At 45.1% G+C, this 21,429-nt stretch overlaps 1 protein-coding gene across 1 annotated transcript in view; it reads right to left on the bottom strand.

The window, feature by feature from the left end:
• Window positions 1-20,266, bottom strand: part of LOC126260914 (aldehyde dehydrogenase 1A1-like) — a 42,770-nt gene extending 22,504 nt beyond the window's left edge. Inside the window, exons 1-3 of the mRNA XM_049958373.1 lie at window positions 20,111-20,266; window positions 18,982-19,086; window positions 18,784-18,885 (exon numbers count right to left, since the gene is read on the bottom strand). Coding sequence (XP_049814330.1) covers window positions 18,784-18,885; window positions 18,982-19,086; window positions 20,111-20,143 — 240 coding nt within the window. The 5' untranslated portion in view covers window positions 20,144-20,266. The remainder of the gene's footprint in view (window positions 1-18,783; window positions 18,886-18,981; window positions 19,087-20,110) is intronic.
• Between the last annotated feature and the right edge of the window lie 1,163 nt (window positions 20,267-21,429).

Genomic DNA, 21,429 nt, shown 5'->3' with positions numbered 1-21,429 from the left:
TAGCAAAATGGGGTAGAATGATTGAGCAATAAGCGACACATTTGTGTAGTCATTACTAACCGACACTTGAGATGGAGTAAAGAGCAATGCCACTGAGAAGGAGGAAGGAAAAAGAAAGACTAGACTGGAGTTTATTGTCCCATCAGACAGCAAAGTCAGTACAGATGGAACACGAGCTCAGGTTATGAAAGGATGGGGAAAGAAATTGGCCATAGCCCTTTGAAAGGAACAATCCCAGCATTTTCCTAGGGAAATCACTGAAAACCTAAAGCATGACAGCTGGACACTGATCTGAACTGTCATCCTCCTGAATGCAAGTCCAACATGATACCCACTGTGCCACTTCACTCTGTGACACCAGTGCACCATGACTATTTGGAAATGAGTGATGAATCACACTATACCTTGAGGCAATCTGATGAAAGGGTTTGTGTTTGGCAAATGCACGGACATTGTTACTTGCGACCATGTGTAGTGCCAACAAAGAAGTATGGAGGATGTAACATTACAGTTGGTATGGAAGTGTTTTGAGTGGTTGGAGTGTGTTCACCTTACAGCACTTAAGAAAATGCTAAATCTGCATCTACATCTATACTCTGCAAACCACTGTAAAGTGCATGTCAGAGATATGTCCCATTGTACCAATTGTCAGGGTTTCTTCCCATTCCATTCATGTTTGGAGCGTGGGAAGAGTGAATGTCTGAATGCCGCTGTGTATGCTGTAATTATTCTATCTTATCATCAAAATACCTCTGCATACATACATACATACATTAATCTTTGTTCCATAGATCGTAAATACGACATTCGTAATAATGTGGAACATGTCACTTTAACGTAAGTTTTCTTTACACAAAATAATTAATTTTTTTTATAGTTACTACTTCATATCTAAGAATTCATCCATTGAGCAGAAAGAGTTGTCATTCAGAAATTCTTTTAATTTGCTTTTAAATATTGGTTGGCTATCTGTCAGACTTTTCATACTATTTGGCAAATGACAAAAGATTTTTGTGGCAGCATAATTCACCCCTTTCTGTGCCAAAGTGAGATTTAATCCAGAATAGTGAATATCATCCTTTCTTCTAGTGTTGTAGCTATGCACTTCACTGTCGTTTTTGAATTGGGATGGGTTATTAACGACAAATTTCATAAGTGAATATATGTATTGTGAAGGTACTGTGAATACCCCAAGTTCCTTAAATAAAGGTGATCTTAAGTGGGCTCCAGCTATTATTCTGATTACACACTTTTGTGCAACGAATACTTTCTCTCTTAATGACAAATTTCCCCAAAATATGATGCCGTATGAAAACAGTGAATGAAAATAGGCATAGTAGGCTAATTTACTGATATGTTTATCACCAAAATTTGCAATAACCCTAATAGCATAAGTAGTTGAACTGAACCATTTCAGCAGATCATTGATGTGTTTCTTCCAATTCAATTTCTCATCAATGCACACACCCAGAAATTTTGAGTATTACTACCTTAGCAACAGAGTTCCATTCATAGTCTATATTTATCAGTGGTGTTATGCCATTTACTGCACAGAATTGTGTAAACTGTGTTTTCTCAAAATTTGGTGAGCGCCCATTTGCAGAGAACCATTTAATAATTTTCTGAAAGACATTATTTGCAATTTTCTCAGCTGATTCTTGATTCTTGGATGTGATTACTAGAGTTGTATCATCAGCAAAAAGAACTAACTTTGCATCTTCATGAATATAAGAGGCTAGTCGTTAATATACCATATTTACTCGAATCTAAGCCGCACCTGAAATTTGAGACTCGAAATTCAAGGGGGGAGAAAAGTTTTAGGCCGCACCTCCAAATCGAAACAAAATTGGTCCATTGTAATATGAGACACACTTTAGGTCGAATGAATGTCGATACAGCTACAGTAGTTTGGTTTGAGTTGTAAGCTTAGCAGTTAAACTTTACCAGGTAGCCATTGCTATATGTCAGGCACTCCGTCCCTATTTATATGGGTACCCTTCCTTTTTCACGTGCTTCGCCTGGTTTGAATTGATTGCATATTTTTCTTTGATCTGATAAGTCGGATAATGTATGGAAATGCAGTGTCGAAACTTGAGGCGGAGAAAAAAGCTCGTCTTCCACCTTTTTTTTAAATTTATTTACTGATGCAGAGGTTTTGGCGCCAGTATTTATCTTTGTGCCTGCAAAGCATGGCTGTGTAGCGTTACGTATATTTGACAGCAGAAGTTAGTTGTGGCGGCACCTACCAACATTTTTCATAACTTCCGCTTACTTTGCACTCGATTCTAAGCCGCAGACGGTTTTTTGGATTACAAAAACCGGAAAAGAAGTGCGGCTTAGATTTGAGTAAATATGATATATTAAGAACAAAAGGGACCCAAGACCAAACCCTGTGGGACACCATTCTTGATCCCTCCCCAGTTAGAGGACTCTGCTGGTTTTTGTAGACTATGTGTCCTGGTAATTTCAACCTTGTGCATTCTTCCAGTTAAGTAGGAATTAAACCATTTGTGCACTGTCCCACTCATACCACAATACTTAAGCTTATCTAGAACAATTTCATGATTCACACAAGCAAAAGCCTTTGAAAGTTAGATCGGTGAAAGCATATATATCATTTTCTGTTGAAAGGCCTTTCCAAAAACCAAATTGACATTTTGTTAGTACTTCACTTTTACAAATAAATGACGCTACTCTTGAATACATTACTTTTTCAAGAATTTTGGATAAAGCTGTCAGAAGTGAGATTGGGCTGTAGTTGTTAGCATCAGATCTAAAAATGGGTTCAAATGGCTCTCAGCACTATGGGACTTAACATCTGTGGTCATCAGTCTCCTAGAACTTAGAACTACTTAAACCTAACTAACCTAAGGACATCACACACATCCATGTCCGAGGCAGGATTCAAAACTGCCACCATAGCGGTCACGTGGTTCCAGACTGAAGCGCTTAGAACCGCACGGCCACACCGGCCGGCAGCATCAGATCTATCCCCTTTCTTATGCAATGGTTTAACAATAGCATATTTCAGTCTATCTGGAAACAGGGCAATCGAGAGTTACTACGTATGCGACTGAGAATCCTACTTATTTGTTGCGAACAAGCTTTTAGTACTCTGTCGGAAATGCCATAAATTCCATGTGAGCTTTTACATTTGAGTGAATTTATTATTTTCGTAATTTGAGTAGGAGAGGTGGGTTGAATTTCAGTTTTATCAAATTGTGTAGGTAATGCCTCTTCCATATACTGCCTAGCATTTTCTAATGAATATCTGGAACCTATTTTCTCTACAACACTTACAAATGATTATTAAAAATGTTTTCTACTTCTGACTTCTTGTTAACAAACTTTTCATTGTGTCTGATAGAAAATCTTCCTGCGCTCTCGGTTGTCCTGTTTCCCTTTTCACAATATTCCAAATTGTTGAAATTTTATTATCAGATGCGCTAATCTCAGACATAATGCACATACTTCTGGACTTTTTAATAAATTTTCTTAATACAGTGCAGTAGTTTTTATAATGTTTCATTGTTTCGCGATCATTAGTTCTCCTAGCTATAAGATATGTTTCCCTTTTCTGTTTACAAGATTTTTTATCCCTTTAGTAAGCCATGGCTTTTTACATGGTTTCTTACAATTATATTTCACTGTTTTCAAATATACTCACAAAGGTATCATGAAATAGGTTAAATTTTAAATTAGCATCATGTTCCCTGTACACCTCATCCCAGTGCAACTGTTGCAAGCTTTCCCTAAAATTATGAAGTGTTAAATTGTTAATGGAATGCACTATATTGGAGGACTGTTTTGCATTACTGTATGGAGCTATATCATATACTGTAACTAGCTGTGCAGCATGATCAGACAGACCATTCTTAACAGGAACAGTTTTCATTTGATTAAATTTATCTTGGTCTATGAAAACGTTATCTATCGGTGTGCTGCTTTCCTGTACCACCTGAGTAGGAAAATGAATAACTGGTGTCAAATTGAAAGAACCAAGTAATACTTCAAGGTCAAGCTTTCTATCTGACTCTCAGAACATCTACATTGAAATCCCCATAAACAATAATTTGTTTTCCTTTGTCTGACAGGTAGCACAACAAAGCATCCAAGTTTTGTTCAAAACTAGTTGAAAATTTCCCAATGGTGACCTATACAAGGCTGCAATTATAAAAGTGCCTTTATTTGATTTAAGCTCACATGCACATGCTTCTATGTGTTGCTCTACACAATGTTTTTTAGTTTCCAAATTTTTCACACTAGGACAGATTTTATGGCAACTCCTCCTCTCTCAATAGCGTCTCTACTTACATGAGCTGAATGCTTATATCTACCTACATTTACCATTTCCATACCTATGACTATATTATGTTCAGACAGGCATAGTACATCTATTCCACCCTCAGTTTCTAAATCTTCTATACAAAGAAGAAGCTCATCTACTTTGTTTTTTAATCCCCTGATATTTTGATGCAATATACTAACATTATTTTTTTACTGTGCTTTTATGTGAATCTTGTGACATATTAACATTATTTTTCACTGTACTGTTAGGAGAATTTTGTGATATTTTCACATCTCTAGTACCTGCTTGTCTGAACTTTTCATTAAGCTTAATTTCAATCAGTGTAGGAAGATTGGATACTGATCTTAGCCTATAAAAGTACTCCCATGAGTTTCAGTGCTCCCCCCCCCCCCCTCAAAGATTTTGCTATCATCCCAGCCAGTTTACCCTTCCCTTTCCTATTGAGATGCAGGCCATGTCTTGTGAAGTCCCACCTACCAATACCATGAACAGGAACCAATCCTATGCCTGACAAAGTAGCCACCCGAAGCAGCTGATGTGAACGATACATAGGGGGTTGTAACATATTCCTACAATCATCATTTAAAAGCAGTTGATGTAAACTTTCTTAGTAAACTTTCTCAGGATAGTTTACATCTGTTTTCAAGAGTCTGCCAGTTCAATCTCTTCTGTATCTCTGTGACACTCACATGGATCAAACAAACCTGTAACCATTTGTGCTGCCCTTCTATGTATACCGTATTTACTCGAATCTAAGCCGCACCTAAAAAATGAGACTCGAAATCAAGGAAAAAAAAATTCCCGAATCTAAGCCGCACCTGAAATTTGAGACTCGAAATTGAAGGGGAGAGAAAAGTTTTAGGCCGCACCTCCAAATCGAAACAAAGTTGGTCCATTGTAATATGAGACACAATTTAGGTCGAATGAATGACGATACAGCTACAGTAGTTTGGTTCGAGTCGTAAGCTTAGCAGTTAAGCATTACCAGGTAGCCATTGCTATGTGTCAGGCGCTCCATCCGTATTTATACGGGTACCCTTCCTTTTTCACGTGCTTCGCCTGGTTTGAATTGATTGCATATTTTTCTTTGATCCGATAAGTACCGTTCTCTTTGTTATAGGTGTTTACGTCACTCTAAGCTGAAGATGCATTACTGTACTGTGTCATGCATTGTTTTTCGCATTCTAATAATGAGTGTTTACGGCCTGTCGCTGCTCGCGGCATGGCTTGCTTTTGTGCGCGCTACCGCTGCTTTTTTTCTTCAAAAAAAAAAAAAAAGAGAGAGAGAGAGAGGAATCGTCGCATTAGCGAAACAATGGCAAGAGACTGCTATTTGTAGTTACTTACACTGCTGTTTCCTTTGATAATAATTAACAAGAACCAAATAATAGACTGCGTATGATAGAAGATGTTCTGAACGAAAGTTTAGCGAAAATTTTTCTCCGTTTGAAAATCTTTGCAGACGCCTCTTTAGTACATTACATTCTGCACAGAAATTAGCGTCATCTTAGATTTAAAAGTCTAGTCAATTGCCGTGCTTCATTTCTGACTGTATCACTATTAGGCATAAGAATAATACGAATATAAACATGACATGATATGTATTTTCTTCCGCATTTGCTGTTGTCTCACTCTAGTTTTGTAGTTTATTACACAGACAGGATTTAAATGAGACACAAGCAAACACGAAAGAATACGTGACAAAATGTTTATATTCGTATTATTCTTAAGGTGAAGAGAATACTGCATGTGATTCACAATTCATAAAAGTTCCTATTAGCAACCATCTCTTCTCACAGGTAGGAAAAAATTAAGAATGTAGAGTTGGCCATTTGACAAACATCCCTCACAGTCTTGCCAGTCGGATTTTCATAGTACATTGAAACACTGCAACATTCGAAGATGAACAATATGGAATTTGTATTTACTTCGATGGATAATGTATGAAAATGCAGTGGTCGAAATTCGGGGTGGAGGAAAAAAAAGCACGTCATCCACCTTTTTTTAAATTTATTTACTGACGCAGAGGTTTTGGCGCCAGTATTTATCTTTGTGTCCGCGAAGCATGCCTGTGTAGCGCTACATATATTCGACGGCAGAAGTTAGTTGTGGCGGCACCTACCAAAATTTTTCAGAACTTCCGCTTACTTTGCACTCGATTCTAAACCGCAGGTGGTTTTTTTAGATAAAAAACCGGAAATATCCCCAGTTAGTCCTATTTGGCATGGGTTCCACACACTTGAGCAGTATTCTAGAACTGGTCGCACGAGTGATTTGTAATCAATCTCCTTTGTAGACTGATTGCACTTCTCCATTATTCTACCAATAAACTGAAGTCTACCACCTGCTTTATCCATGAAGGAGCCCATGCATTCATTCAATTTCATATCCCCACAAAGTGTTACACCCAGTTACTTGCACGAGTTAGCTAATTCCAAATGTGGAAGGGTTAGAAGATTGTATCAGGACAACAATTAAAAACCACAATAGTTGCTGAACCAATAATATTTTGTTGTTTATGATGGTTTCAAAATAATTCCATCTTCTGACATACAATGTAATGTTAGAAACAATGTATTACAATTCTGGATAAGCAGTTGTAAAACAAAAATTCTGTGTCCTGCTGTATAAAACAATGTTCCTAATAAGTTGCCAAAACAAACATTGAAAAGCCACAATCTGCAGAATGATGAAACACCTAAGAAATATTAAGAGTAGAAAAAGGACCACACAATATGGGAGACAAACTTACACAGGATCCCAACAGCAAACACACCCATGCTTGTCTTGCTTACTAACAGGAAAACTGTGAACAGCTGATGGGATAGACCAGTGAGGAGCATGTGCCTCATGTTACACAACAAAGCTGTTGCATGTGCTAAGGTAGGTGAAAGATTTAAAACTGCAAGTGGAGAAACAAAATACAAGAGTTTGGAGACTCAAAAACACTAGGCAGGAAGAACCTCTACAGCTAGATATAAAACACAAAGTTGTGTGACCACCATTTTAACCAGTTTTATAGGAAAAAAAATCAGGCCAGTTAACAAAATTATGTTTAAAAAAACCAAACCTAACCATTAACTTGATGTAAGTTGTAATTAGCTAAAACATTTTTTATGTCACAAATACGTACACTTATTAATAGTTTGACAGGGGTGAGAGTGGAGGCTTCTTAGAATATCTGACTCTGTAAGTATGTGGCGGCAGCACCGTCCAACGCACGAGGGGCTGAACTACGGCACTGCCGACACAAGTAGGGGCAGCTGTACCGTTACGCGGAATTTCGGCAACGGTGCGTCGCACACCGGACCGCACGGGAACAAAGCTGCCGCCAGTGCGAGCTAGTCGACGGGACGCGACACACGTCTCCCCAGTTCTTCCGCCGCGGAACACGTGCGTCGAGTCAACGTGACTCCGCCGTAAATGCGTACGCGCGGTCGTAAACGCAGTCGCCGTTAAACTGTCTTTCGCTTCTTCGCGGACGTTACGGCGCCTCCGGTCGCGCCAAGAGCAGAACATTCTGTGACGCGGCCTTTTGTCTCGCTCGGTCCACGCGGTCGCGCCACGGCTCATCACCGGAGTGTACACCCTCCGGGATCGGTGATCGAGCCGTGCCGCCAGTGCAACGCACCCGTATAGACGGACATTAGCGAAGAATGTTATGTGTCATTTACTGTAACGGTAGGAAAAATAAATGTGTCCTGTCCCGAAACCGCTCTAGTCGTTTATTGCCACAAAGCCTCTCCCTTGAGCATAGTGCGTGGGCGCGGCGATAAAGCCGGTTCACTGCACATGAGCGACTGTAAGCGGAGATACAACACGTTCCCGCTTCACTGGTGACCCCGACGTGATCTGAGGCTAAAAAAAAAAAAACACGTGGTGACGAACGTTCGTTGGTAGGAGAGACGTGGAACCGCGAGTAGGCTAGCGCGTATACGCCCGCGCCGAACAGTGCTCCGTAGTAAATTTTTTTAACTAACTTTTTTTGCATTTTTTTGTGCGCGTATGTTTTGATCGCAGACTGCTTAGTGTTATTTTTTTTCGTGTGTTTCCCTTGTGTTATTTTCACTGTGTACTTTCCTCTTGTACGAGGATTCGACTCTGAACTAAGATGGCGACACTAGAGGAGTTGCAAAAGACCGTCGAAGAACTGCTCGCACGCAACACGAGGCTAGAGAGTGAGCTACAGGCACGGACTACACGCGCGGACGCCGCGCAGCCACAGACAGCTCAGGACAATGTTGGCGCGCAAATCCCCGCCACACCGACGCCTCCTACGACCGCCGGAACGCCGACAAGCGCTGGACGGGCATTGATCAGGCTGCCTCCCTTTTGGCCGCGCGACCCTGTGATGTGGTTCAGCCAGGTTGAGGCGGTATTTATGAGCAACCACGTGACCTGCGACCTGGCGAAATTTGGGCACGTCGTGAGCCAGCTGGACCAGAACTATGCGGCCGTAGTGCGGGATATAATCACCGCCCCGCCGACGCAGTCGAGCTACAAACGGCTCAAGGAAGAGCTGATCCGGCGGATTTCGTCGTCAGAGGAACAGCGAGTGCACCAACTGCTGCGGCAAGAGGAATGCGGCGATCGGAGGCCCTCGCAGTTCCCGCGCCACTTGCGGAGCCTCGCGCAGTCCGATATGGTGCCAGATTCGCTGTTACGCACTATCTGGGTGCGCAGCCTCCCAGCTCAGGTGCAGGCAGTGATAGCCGCACAGACGGAGATGCAGCTGGACGCCGTCGCTAACTTGGCCGACAGGGTGCACGACGCGCTGACAACGGCGCCTAGCACCGCGGCTGCGGCAGCTTACGACTCCGTCCCCCCACCTCTGTGGCGGCAAGCGCCTCGCGCACCCGCATCGGATGCCGACCTGCACCAGCTAGTGCAAAACTTGACCGCACAGGTGGCAGCTCTCTCGACGCAAGTCGACCGGTTGGCGCGCTCGCAGCAAGAGGGCAGCACGCGCCGCAGAGGCAGCAGACCGGGCGACAGGCGGCGCGGCTCGCGCAGCCGGCAACGCAGCAACAGCCGCTCCAGCGGTACCCCGCCGACGTCACAGCACGCACAAAGCGGCTACTGCTGGTACCACGCCCGCTTCGGCAACGAAGCAACCAGGTGCCGCGCTCCTTGCTCGCACCCAAACGCCAGCTGCGACCGGACCTAGGCGCACCCGGCTTCAATATGATATCGAAGCGTCTGTTTGTTCCGGAACGGGGGGCAGGCGTGAGGTACCTCGTCGACACGGGTTCGGACCTCTCGATATTCCCCCGTTCTATGTTACGAGACCGCAGGCGGGCCGAGGCACTCTGCCTTACAGCGGCGAACAATTCCGCTATTAAAACTTACGGCACACACAGCTGCAATATAGATCTAGGCCTACGGCGCACGTTCTCGTGGACTTTTACCGTGGCCGACGTCAATGAGCCGATCCTGGGCGCAGACTTCTTCGGCCACTACGGGCTACTAGCCGACATCGCAAACGGCCAGCTCATCGACGCCACAACTAATTTAAAGATAGCGGGACAGCGCCGGCAGGCTGCATACTACAGTGTTAAACCCGTGAAGTGCCCCGGACCGTACGCTGACATTCTTGAGCAATTCCCCGACCTCACCCACCCAGCCGGTGCACCGAGAGACATCAAACATTCGACAGTGCACCACATAATAACCACACCCGGACCCCCCACATCGTGCCGCCCACGTCGACTCGCGCCGGACAGACTCGCAGCAGCAAAGGCAGAGTTCGAGGCCATGCTGCGGCAAGGCATCAGGCCATGCTGCGGCAAGGCATCGTGCGACCATCGAGCAGCCCATGGTCATCGGCGTTGCATTTAGTGCCCAAAAAAGACAATTCGTGGCGCCCGGGTGGGGACTATCGCGCCCTTAATTCGCGAACGGTGCCGGACCGATACCCAGTCCCACACCTTCAAGACTTCAGCTACGCCTTGGCGGGTTGCGCGGTGTTCAGCAAGATTGACTGCACAAAGGCGTACACCCAAATTCCGTTGGCGCCCGAAGACATAGAAAAAACAGCCATCGTAACGCCCTTTGGGGTTTTCGAAAGCCTGTTTATGACTTTCGGTCTTCGGAATGCTGCCCAGACTTGGCAGCGGTTCCTGGACGGCGTCTTGCGAGGCTTGCCATTTTGCTTCGCGTACCTCGACGATATCCTGGTGTATTCCAAGTCGCCCGAACTCCACCGCCGCCACTTAACGACCATCTTTCAGCGCCTGAGTGAAGCCGACATCGTCATTAACCCCGCTAAATGCGAGTTCGGCGTGACGGAAATTGAGTTCCTCGGCCATTTAATTACGCCCACCGGATCGACACCGCTACCGGAGAAAGTGAAGGCAATACTGAACATGCCGCGTCCGCAGACGCACAAAGAATTACGACGTTACCTCGGCATGTTGAACTTTTATCGTCGACACCTGCCCAACGCCGCAGCCGTACAAGAGCCGCTGACTAAGGCGTTACAAGGTCCTACCTCAAAAGGAAAGACCCTCGTGAATTGGACAGACGCACTGGAGCAGAGCTTCACGGACTCAAAAAGGAATCTCGTGGAAGCGACGCTGCTCGCGCATCCGGTACATGACGCGGACTTAGCTGTAGTCGTGGACGCCAGCCAGGCCGCCATCGGCGCGGCGTTACAACAGCGCGTCGGCGGCAGTTGGCAGCCTCTCGGTTTTTTCTCTAAAAAGCTTTCCGATTCGCAACGTGCTTGGAGTGCTTATGACCGGGAGTTGCTTGCGGTGTACGCGGCGGTGAAATACTTCCGACCGTCCATAGAACCCCGACAGTTCATCATTTTTACCGATCACAAACCCATTACACACGCGTTCGAGAACAACCACACTAAGTGTTCACCGCGCCAACTCCAGCAGTTAGAGTACGTGTCGCAATTCACGACTGACATTCGACACATTTCGGGGATAGACAATATCATCGCCGATTGTTTGTCCCGAGCGTGTGCCGTTATTTCACCCCCTGTGAACTTTGAGGACGTGGTCCAAGTACAGGAGAGTGACGAACAACTGCACCGCTTCCGTCACGACACTTCCAGCGGCCTGCAACTGGAGCTGGTGCCTGTCCCCGGCCCCGCACGGAAGATTTGGTGTGCACGCACCGACCGTTCCTCCCGGAGAAATTCCGACGCAGTGCCTTCGAGCGTGTCCACAGACTGTCACACCCCGGCACCAACACCACTGCGACGCTCGTGGCTGCGCGTTTCGTCTGGCCCGGGTTTCGGAAGGACAGTCGCGAATGGGCGCGCACTTGCACCGCATGTCAGCGCGCCAAAGTCGGGAGGCACACCCACGCACCCGTGGGCACCTTCCCGGACGCGACACGCCGATTTGCGCACGTCCACATGGACCTCGTCGGCCCGCTTCCCCTCTCACAAGGCAAGCGGTACCTCCTAACGATGGTGGACCGCTTCACTAGCTGGCCGGAAGCAACGCCCGTCGCGGACGTCACAGCCGAGACCGTCGCCACCGCATTCGTCGACACCTGGGTGGTACGCTTCGGATGTCCCAGTCGCGTGACAACTGATCGCGGCCGCCAGTTTGACTGCGCGTTGTTCACGCACGTCGCCAGACTGTGTGGCACCCGGTTACACAGGACAACCAGCTACCATCCGGCGTCGAATGGCATGGTCGAACGGTTCCACAGGACTCTCAAAGCCGCTCTAACCTGCCACGACACCTCATGGCCAGAGGCGCTTCCACTGGTGCTGCTCGGCCTGCGAGTCACGCCGACGGAGGAGATCGGCGCGTCACCTGCCGACCTCGTTTACGGGCAATCTCTGACAATCCCGAGCGATTTTGTCGAAGATGTAAGACTCCCACGCGACGCCGTGGCACCCACTCTGGCGGAACGTCTGCGCAGTCACATGGCCGGCCTCCGAGCGCACGCACCGACGCGGCACGGCACAGGGAAGATATTCGTCCACGCCGACCTGCAGCGCTGCACTCACGTCATGTTGCGTACCGACGCAGTACGGCCACCTCTCCGACCGCCCTACAGTGGACCGCACCGCGTGATCGCCCGAGGAGACAAAACGCTGGTCCTCGAGTGCAACGGAAAGCCGTCGACAGTGTCAGTCGACCGCGTCAAACCAGCCTACTTCTTGCCCGCTCCATCAGCCACGCATTTCTTCGACCCGGCAGAAGATCTGATCACGGACGACACTCCCTCTGCCAGTGGTCAGACGGAACCCGCACCCGGAGCCGCCGGTGACGCACAGCTGCAGCCTGCTGTCATCGCGCCCGCCACGTGCGCCTCCCACCACCACGCCCAGGCAGCTGGTACGGCCGCCCGGACCGCGCCCACCACAGGCGCACCGGTCGCCCCCACCACAGCCGCCAGCGGACTACGTCACGCGCGCCGGCCGCCGCGTCCGATTCAAACGGCCGTGCTGCGTCGCCAGCGCGCCACGACACCCAAACCGGCAATCACGCGCCCGAGCCGCCGAACGCCGTCAGAATTCGGCGCCCACGAGCCGCCGTCCGCTGTAGAGACCCGACCTCCAGCTGCAAGTGCCTTCGGCCGGTAACTCCAGTCGAGCCCCGGACACCGTCTCCTGCGTTCGTCACAGCTCCTGGACCCGCGTTCACGTCGTTTGCCTCCGCCGCGTCGGGCGTTGAGGCCGGATCGGCATCCGCGCCAGCTTACCGCATTCGCTTCGCCGTCGAGCTCCGGACATCGCGCTCCACACCGCCCGGCTTGTCCGTAGCAGCTCCCGGACCCACGTTCGAGTTCCGACGGTACCGCACTTGCGCAAGCGCCTTCGAGACGTCACCACCAATGACCTGCAACGCGCGCCTTCACGCGCATCGCTACGGACAGTCGCAGCCAGTGCCTGCTGCCGCTGTCACTAGCCGCCAGCGCGAGGACACGCCCACCGCACGCTCGCCGATCCGGCGCGCTGACGTCACGGGCCGCCGCCCTTCCGACGCCGACCGACCCCCACCAAAGCTGCCGCACTGCCATCACGCAGTGCGCGAACTTTAAACACACGCGCGCCACCGAACGATCGCCGCGTTTTCGCAGCTACGGAGCTCCGCTCTCCAAGGGGGGATCTGTGTGGCGGCAGCACCGTCCAACGCACGAAGGGCTGAACAACGGCACTGCCGACACAAGTAGGGGCAGCTGTACCGTTACGCGGAATTTGGGCAACGGTGCGTCGCACACCGGACCGCACGGGAACAAAGCTGCCGCCAGTGCGAGCTAGTCGACGGGACGCGACACACGTCTCCCCAGTTCTTCCGCCGCGGAACACGTGCGTCGAGTCAACGTGACTCCGCCGTAAATGCGTACGCGCGGTCGTAAACGCAGTCGCCGTTAAACTGTCTTTCGCTTCTTCGCGGACGTTACGGCGCCTCCGGTCGCGCCAAGAGCAGAACATTCTGTGACGCGGCCTTTTGTCTCGCTCGGTCCACGCGGTCGCGCCACGGCTCATCACCGGAGTGTACACCCTCCGGGATCGGTGATCGAGCCGTGCCGCCAGTGCAACGCACCCGTATAGACGGACATTAGCGAAGAATGTTATGTGTCATTTACTGTAACGGTAGGAAAAATAAATGTGTCCTGTCCCGAAACCGCTCTAGTCGTTTATTGCCACAAAGCCTCTCCCTTGAGCATAGTGCGTGGGCGCGGCGATAAAGCCGGTTCACTGCACATGAGCGACTGTGAGCGGAGATACAACACGTTACTGCTTCAAGTATATTAAGTGTGGAACCTATACCTACAGTTGCAAGACTACCAAGTCACCATTAAACTGTTGTAATTCATCCTGGCTATCAATCAAATGCATAGTCAGAGATGACCTGGAGTTAGCAACATCTTCTTTAAATCTAATATGACAGTTCCTTCGTGTATGACCATTGTATTTGTCCTGCATTACAATCAACATGATAAACAGCAGATCCTTCTTATATGCTTCACAATTTATTAACCTAGTGCCTGAAATTCAAGGCACAAAATATCAAAACAATATTGGCTATCAAAATTTTTCTTCCCGTCTCCTGAGAGGTCTCACAAATCCTACAGGACCTAACATTGCTCTTTCATTTACATGTAATGAAAGGGGCACTTTCTTTCATACAACATACACTTAAGTTTTGTTTCTTATGTTTAGCCTGTGATGGAACATATCCTCTTCTATTTGTAGTTTTGTTAACAGATCTGATTTTTTTCTACAAAATTTGTTAAAGTGCTGGTTACACATTTTTGTGTTTTATATCTAGATGTACAGGTTCTCTTCCTCCTAGTGTTTAATGGTATGCTTACTCTTATTTGGTTTCCCCACTCCTGGTTTTAAACCTTCCACCAACCACAGCTGCACACAACTACCTTCGCGTCACATGTGGTGTGCACTCTCACTAGTCTCCTCTCTCATCAGTTTATGGTTTTCCTGTTAGTATGGCCAGATGACCAAGACAGTGATTGCTGTTGAGATCCTAAGTGGCTTTCACATATTGTAGGCTTTTTTTCCTCTTTTCGATATTTCTTTGATTTTGATGAGGGTAGTGCCACAGGAGCAGATATTTTAGAAGTGATCGAAACGGCAGCTGAAGGAACAGGACTCACTTGGGAAAAACTGTTTTCTGTAACTGCGTATGAAGTGCCCGCAATGTGCAGTAAAGTAAAAGGGTTTATTGGTCTAATGCAGAAAAAACTTAACATGCCAAATTTACCTTATGTTCATTGTTTTGCACACCAAGAGGATCTTTGTACAAAAGTTGTATATCCTCAATATGTGATGAATGCAATGGTGTATATTATGAACTATATTCATTCTCATAGGCTCATTCACCAGTTCAAAGAATCTTTTTACTTAATTTGAAGAGGAGTATCCAGGTATCCCCTAACATGCTGAGGTGCACTGGTTGAGGAAACAAGAAAAGATTTCCCAAATTTTTCGATTACTACACCATGACTCATTTTTGGAGGACAAAGGATGTCTGGAGCCACTTTTGCCTGTCCCTGAATGGGTAACTGATTTAGGATTTTTAGCGGACATTACAGCTCTTCTAAATATTTAAATCTGAAACTCCAAAATGAAAATAGTCTCATCAAGGATATGGTTGGCAAAATAAAAGCTTTGCAATATAAACTTCAGCTCCTTGAAGACAACCTTTCAGAAAAAAGTGCACAACACTTTCCTGAGCTAGGTAAGTGGGAAGTAGCACACTTTGATAAATACGTTGTGGTGCTACAATCCCTTGAAAATTAATTTAATGACAGATTCCAGATAATGTACCGGTATATTGACAACAGCAAAATAAAGCCGATTTTGTTAAATTTACATGTGTAACATACATGTAAAACAATAGTCCACATTACCTGTGTATTTAGAATGTACCTCCTTTTAGTACTTCAACTTTATACATTACTTTCATTGTTAACATTTGGTTTTGTTTGTGTTACAGGAAATTACTAACTTGCAGCCAATACTTGATGTGTTTGTAACACTCTTTTCGATAGCAATTTAAAAACCACCTCTTGATTACATTTTGAACATAATCAATTTGCAAACTGATGATAGCAGAAAGAATTTACTTCACAGTATCAAAGATTTGGTCGAATTCTATCAGAATTTGGAGAAGGACGAATTTCCTAATCTGCACAGTGAAATAAAGATTATTTCTATTTTTGTGCCCACATGTGTACGTGAAAGTTTTTTTTTTTTATTTGATTTCAAGCAAGTATTTTTGGTAGTAATATAAAAAATGCTCCAAGAATTTCTGTCAGTCAATCCCCTATTCCATATCTTAATAGCAAAACGGCAGATAAAAGAAGATAGTGAAGCCATCTCCTGCACTTTGCACTGCACAATGCACTGGTGCAAACATTCTGATGTCAATGACACAACTTTTCTTCACAGTGGTAATGATCAGAATGATACCATGAGCTTGTCTCCAGAGCTCTGGAATGTTAAATGTTTCTGAGCAGTTGGACATTTGGTGGTGCCAGGTTTTTTAGCAACTTTAAATGTACATTGTGTTCCCCAACAGATTTGCATTATTTCAGAGCTCAGATACCATTAGCAGTTTGTTTTGCAATGCTGTTGCACAACAGCACACATTCATGCAGGTCATCAGACAATTTCTTTACTGTGGATCTGGCCTCCTCGCTATTGTGAGTGAGTCGAGATCTATCATCAGCTTACATCCTCACCTCTGTGAATGGACCCTATCCTCTTCATTAGTCTCTCACCCAACTTCCGTATTACATCCAAGAAAGGGTATTGCTCAAGCCCATAAAATCACCAGATGACCTGAGAAATTTTTGGCCAATATCTTAACATTGCCATTCATTCAGACTATTTGAACAAATTATTTTGTCTTGGCTTATACCACTCATTAAAGATAAGTTCATTAGAGAACAAGCTGGCTTTTGACAAGGGTGGTTTTGCACAGTGTGGGTTTACCCGGCTTTGAGAAAGGTCTTGTTAATGATGTCACCTTAGTTGTTCTGAGTGCAGCCTATGACACAGTAAATATTGGGAGACTGCTTCCAAAGGTGTACAATACAGCAAAAGATTACAGCTTTATGAAGATCACTGAAGAGCTGCTGAGCAACAGTAACTTCTATGTTAGCTTTCAAAACATCAAAATTTAGTGGTAGAAAGCAAAAAAATGGTCTTTCCCAAGGAATTGTTCTTTCTCCCATATTATTTAGCCTTTATACCAGTAACCAGCCACGTAATAAGGGTTGCATCTCATTTATTCATCCAATCTACCCCTCGCGACCTAAGACATTTGAGGCATCGTAAGACAGCTTTTGTCTGCTCTTAACTAACTGATGCAGTATTAGGAAGTCAACATCCTGAAGCCAAATCCAACCAAAACAGTAGTCAGCACTTTCCTCGTCCGCAACAAACAAGCCTACTACCAGTTAGAAGTCTTACAGCTCGGAACTCCTCTCAAACACAGCTCAACCCTTGATGGCAGATTGACATTCAAGGAGCAATGTGACAGTACCAGAATGAAAGACACAACACAAAACAATGTCTTAAGAAAAATAAAAGGCACAAGTTGGGCAGCAAGCCGACATGTGCTTTAGATGTTGGCTCTAGCCTTGTGTTACTCGGCAGAAGACTAGGCTTCCCCTGGAAAATACCAATCCTGCCACCCAAAACAGGTTGACATTGCTCTTCATCAAACTAGCCACCAGCTGACCGGATGCTTGTCACCAGTTCCAATTGAGAAGATCCAAATTCTGGCTGGAAGAGCACCACCAAACATTAGACACATAGCAACAGCAAAATCTAAAAGGAGCAAAATCCACACTTATGATAGGACACTCACATCATGCGCTTGACCCTGTTGCTCAGTGTATTTGCAGCAGATCAGAGCTAAAAGTGATTGGATACCACTGCTCGAGTAGCTACCCCCAGGATACGTCTGCTCGTCACTCAGTTGTCTTCAAATGGGAAATGGCTGAAGTAAAACTGCCGTGTTAAAATGGGGACTCTGTGATAACCAAGATGAGAAGATGGTTAGCCATTTCCTTCACTGCCCTGCATACACCATCTCCTCGGGCATCATAACACAAGAGAATGTGGCATCAGCAAGCCCAACAGCAGTACACCCTGCTGAGGCACTGCACTTCATTTATATTGTCATTATCGGCATGTGACGAGAAGGGGCAGGAGTAAGTAATAATGTCAGTAGACTTAAAACTTGTCTTGAAAAGATCATCACTCAAACATTCTACTGGTTTGAAGGAAATGGTATCTTGCTGAAAGAAAACTAAACTCTGAAGATGGTTGTCTACTCTCAAAGACAGGCTTCCATCAGATTATCTAAGTTATGTTAAATTTTTGAGGTTATTTTTAGTTTATGAATTATCTTGGGGTCAGCACATAAAATATGTTAGTGGCAAGTTATTGAGAGTGATTTATTCATTTACGTCACGGGTCAAAGCCGACGCGTGGGATCGGACGCTTCTGTCGACCCTACCTATAAACTCATGGGGCACAAATTATTAAATAAGCTTCCACAAACTATACAAGATTTATCTGAATAAGCATTCAAACACTTCATGACTAGTTATTCATACATCCATCCTACAAAATAAAGGATTTATCAATTGTATTATAGTACCTACTGTGTGACATTGTCTATTGCTGTAATGGCCTAATGACAAGATTCTATTCCTGTGCAGTTGAGAACCAACTAAAACAAAATTGCTCAACCAATTTGAGTTGATTGTTGAACTGGGGAAGAAGAAGATTAAGAAGGGGGAAAACTGATGAATGAAAATTACTTTTCCTCTTTTCATTCATTCACTGAATGCTTTATACAATACTTGTTTATCACTTTGTGAATCGGTATGACATAGTTATGGACTACACAGTATAATACCAGCTTTTGAACTGTGCTGAAGGCAGCTATACAATCAAAACCTTGATCTTGGGAGAGGAATTGTAGAAAATGTCAATAGTTCTGAATTGTAATGTTTACCTTGTGCATCAGTAACGCTCGCTTTGAAGCATCCATTGTCCTCCATTCTGAACCCCTCTTAAATGCTGCTTTGGCTGCAGCAACTGCTTTGTCTACATCTGCCTGTAAAATTCAATTCCATCACCAATCAAAGAAAGCTGTGTTTACGAGTTGAGTAAGCACATTTTCGTAAGAATGAGAAAATTAAAATTTCTGTACCTTGTCACCCTCTGAAACATCAGCAATTTTTTCTCCATTTGTGGGGTTGTAAACAGGAAATTTCTTCCCGGAAACTGAATCAACAAATTCATTGTTGATGAATATCTGAAAAAAAAAGGATTATGTCTGTTACATTGCCTTCAGACTAAAATACAGAAAACAACAAAATATGAAAACTAAAATCAAAAACTGTTCAAGGGTTCACTCTGGTATTGCACACACGCGCACGCTTTTTTTTAGTATGGGGAATGACAAGTATCACACTTCCCCATTTTCTCGTTCCACAATCAGTACTACCGTACAGCATACTGACGCTGTGTGTCTATGAGTGATGTCCAGACTGCTTGAAGTCTGCAATTATTTCGCTTCATCCGACCAACTGTAGGAGTGCAAACCATGGTTTATTAGTTAAAAACCTACGGGAACGGTTCGAAATCTGTCATGCTCTAAGTGCAGCGGCTTATTTCAGTTTCTCTGTTTCAGCCAACATGTTTGCAGTTATTCCTAATTTCATCATAGTTAGCCCTCTCTATCAACCCCCTGGACGTCGTTTTTCCACATCTCCTAGATCTGGAAAAACCGTTTTTCGGATTCGGAGTGGTCACTATTCACTGGGAGTCAACAAAGCAAACATCAAACGAATTTAGAGACGTGATTATATAATTGTAACGGGTCCGTACAACCCATGTGATAGTTTAACAGATGCCCAGGGAACGTGAGTGGAATTTTTTGGAAGAAAGATGAGGTTTTTGCGAAACTGTCTAGGGACGAATTCAGAGAAATAGTACCCGAAGAAGGCATCATTTATTCTACTCCACCGTCGCCAACCTCGCGTGGAGCCTAATAGAATAAAAGAAAAGAGATCAAGCACTTAAAGCGGCATAAAGACAATTAACTTTCCTAGTTCCATACGCGTATAGAATAGTATATAACTGTCGCTAATACTACTACGATGTACCCTCGGCCATGCACCATACAGTGGGTTCCAGTGTATAACATCATTATTAATACAGTTCCCTACAGACAATACAAATTTCTGTGTTGTCCATTCTTGCAGTATTTTCTTCTTTAAAAGAAAGCACTGTTGGCGACAGCTATGATCTTGACACTTCTTACATCCAGCACTAACCTGTGTGTACTTGATGTCCACTTTTTTCGCCATGACGCTGAGAATTTGGTCCTCTTCTCTCCACAACCGGCCGCCTCCAGCAGATGACACAATGTAGACAGGGCGGGCAGCTTAACACGGTATTTATTCTGGACCCGCCTTCTTCCCCTGCGCTACTCACACGCCCCCCACTCCTTCCTCTCCCCGTATCAGGCAGACGCACCTTCCCATCTTCGCTAACAGCCTTGGGTCCTAATGTGACGCTGTATAAAACTGCAAGTCACTCTGTATGCTTCATTGTGCAATCTTCTGTAACAATGTTACCGTATTGTCTGTTTTTCCACTCCCCATAATTTTGTGTGATCTGTAAGGGTATACAGATGAGCTGTTGTTTCCACAGTATGTATACAATGGAGGTAAACATTATTTTGTGCTTTGCAGTCAGGAGCGGATCCAGGGTTCGGTTCTTTGGGAGTAGAGGTAAGACGGCGTCACAATCTGTTTGTAATTTAAGAGGATTCTCAAAATACGTTTCGTCTTCGCCGTCACTGACGACGGATGAGAATGACTCCTAAACCCCCTTTAGAGTTTTTTGTTATTCAGTACGTAGGTTACTATCGCTGTGGATCACGGCTTCTCAAACGTTTTCCTCGGCAACCCCTATCGTACAGGCGCGTTTCCTCACGATCTCCACTAAGTTTCTACATTTACATCCACACTCTGCGAACCACTGTTAAGTGCATGGCAGACGGTACATCCCATTGTGACAATTACGCGGGCTTCTTCCGTTTATAGAGCGTGGGGAAAAAATGCCGATGCTATGATCTAGGGATAGAAAAGGGGGGGAGGGGCGTGTCACGACCCAGAGTGGTAAGTTTTTGGGAGGCGAAAAAATATTAAATTTTAAAATGGTTCCAAAAGGATGAATTATAAAACTCAATGAAATTTTTCCTTAAATGAGAAACTGTGGAAATAATTTGGAAATACAAATCCCTGATAAACTATAGTTTCTTACGGTACTGGAAATGATCTACAAAATTGTGAAACATCCCTTTGGTGCGTCCTTCAAAATAGCAAAGATTGTAGTGGCAGTGTTGACAGTTTAATTTATACCATGTGCGCCTACAAAGTACTTGAAATGTACCTACGTCAGCTTGAAAGCCCCTACTGATGTGAAAAAACTTTTAATAAGAAAATAAAGATAAATGTCGGTATTATGATGGCCTAACAGTTCCTATAAAGCAACCTTAAACTTAATTTTAATTATGAACAGCCTCAGTTGCACCGTTTACCTAAAATTTACCTAGGTTTCAGTCGGGATAACCCAACCTTCTTCAGAA

The sequence above is a fragment of the Schistocerca nitens genome, chromosome 5 (assembly GCF_023898315.1).
Source record: "Schistocerca nitens isolate TAMUIC-IGC-003100 chromosome 5, iqSchNite1.1, whole genome shotgun sequence".
Lineage (NCBI taxonomy): Eukaryota > Metazoa > Arthropoda > Insecta > Orthoptera > Acrididae > Schistocerca > Schistocerca nitens.
This window is presented reverse-complemented; position numbering and strand designations above follow the sequence as displayed.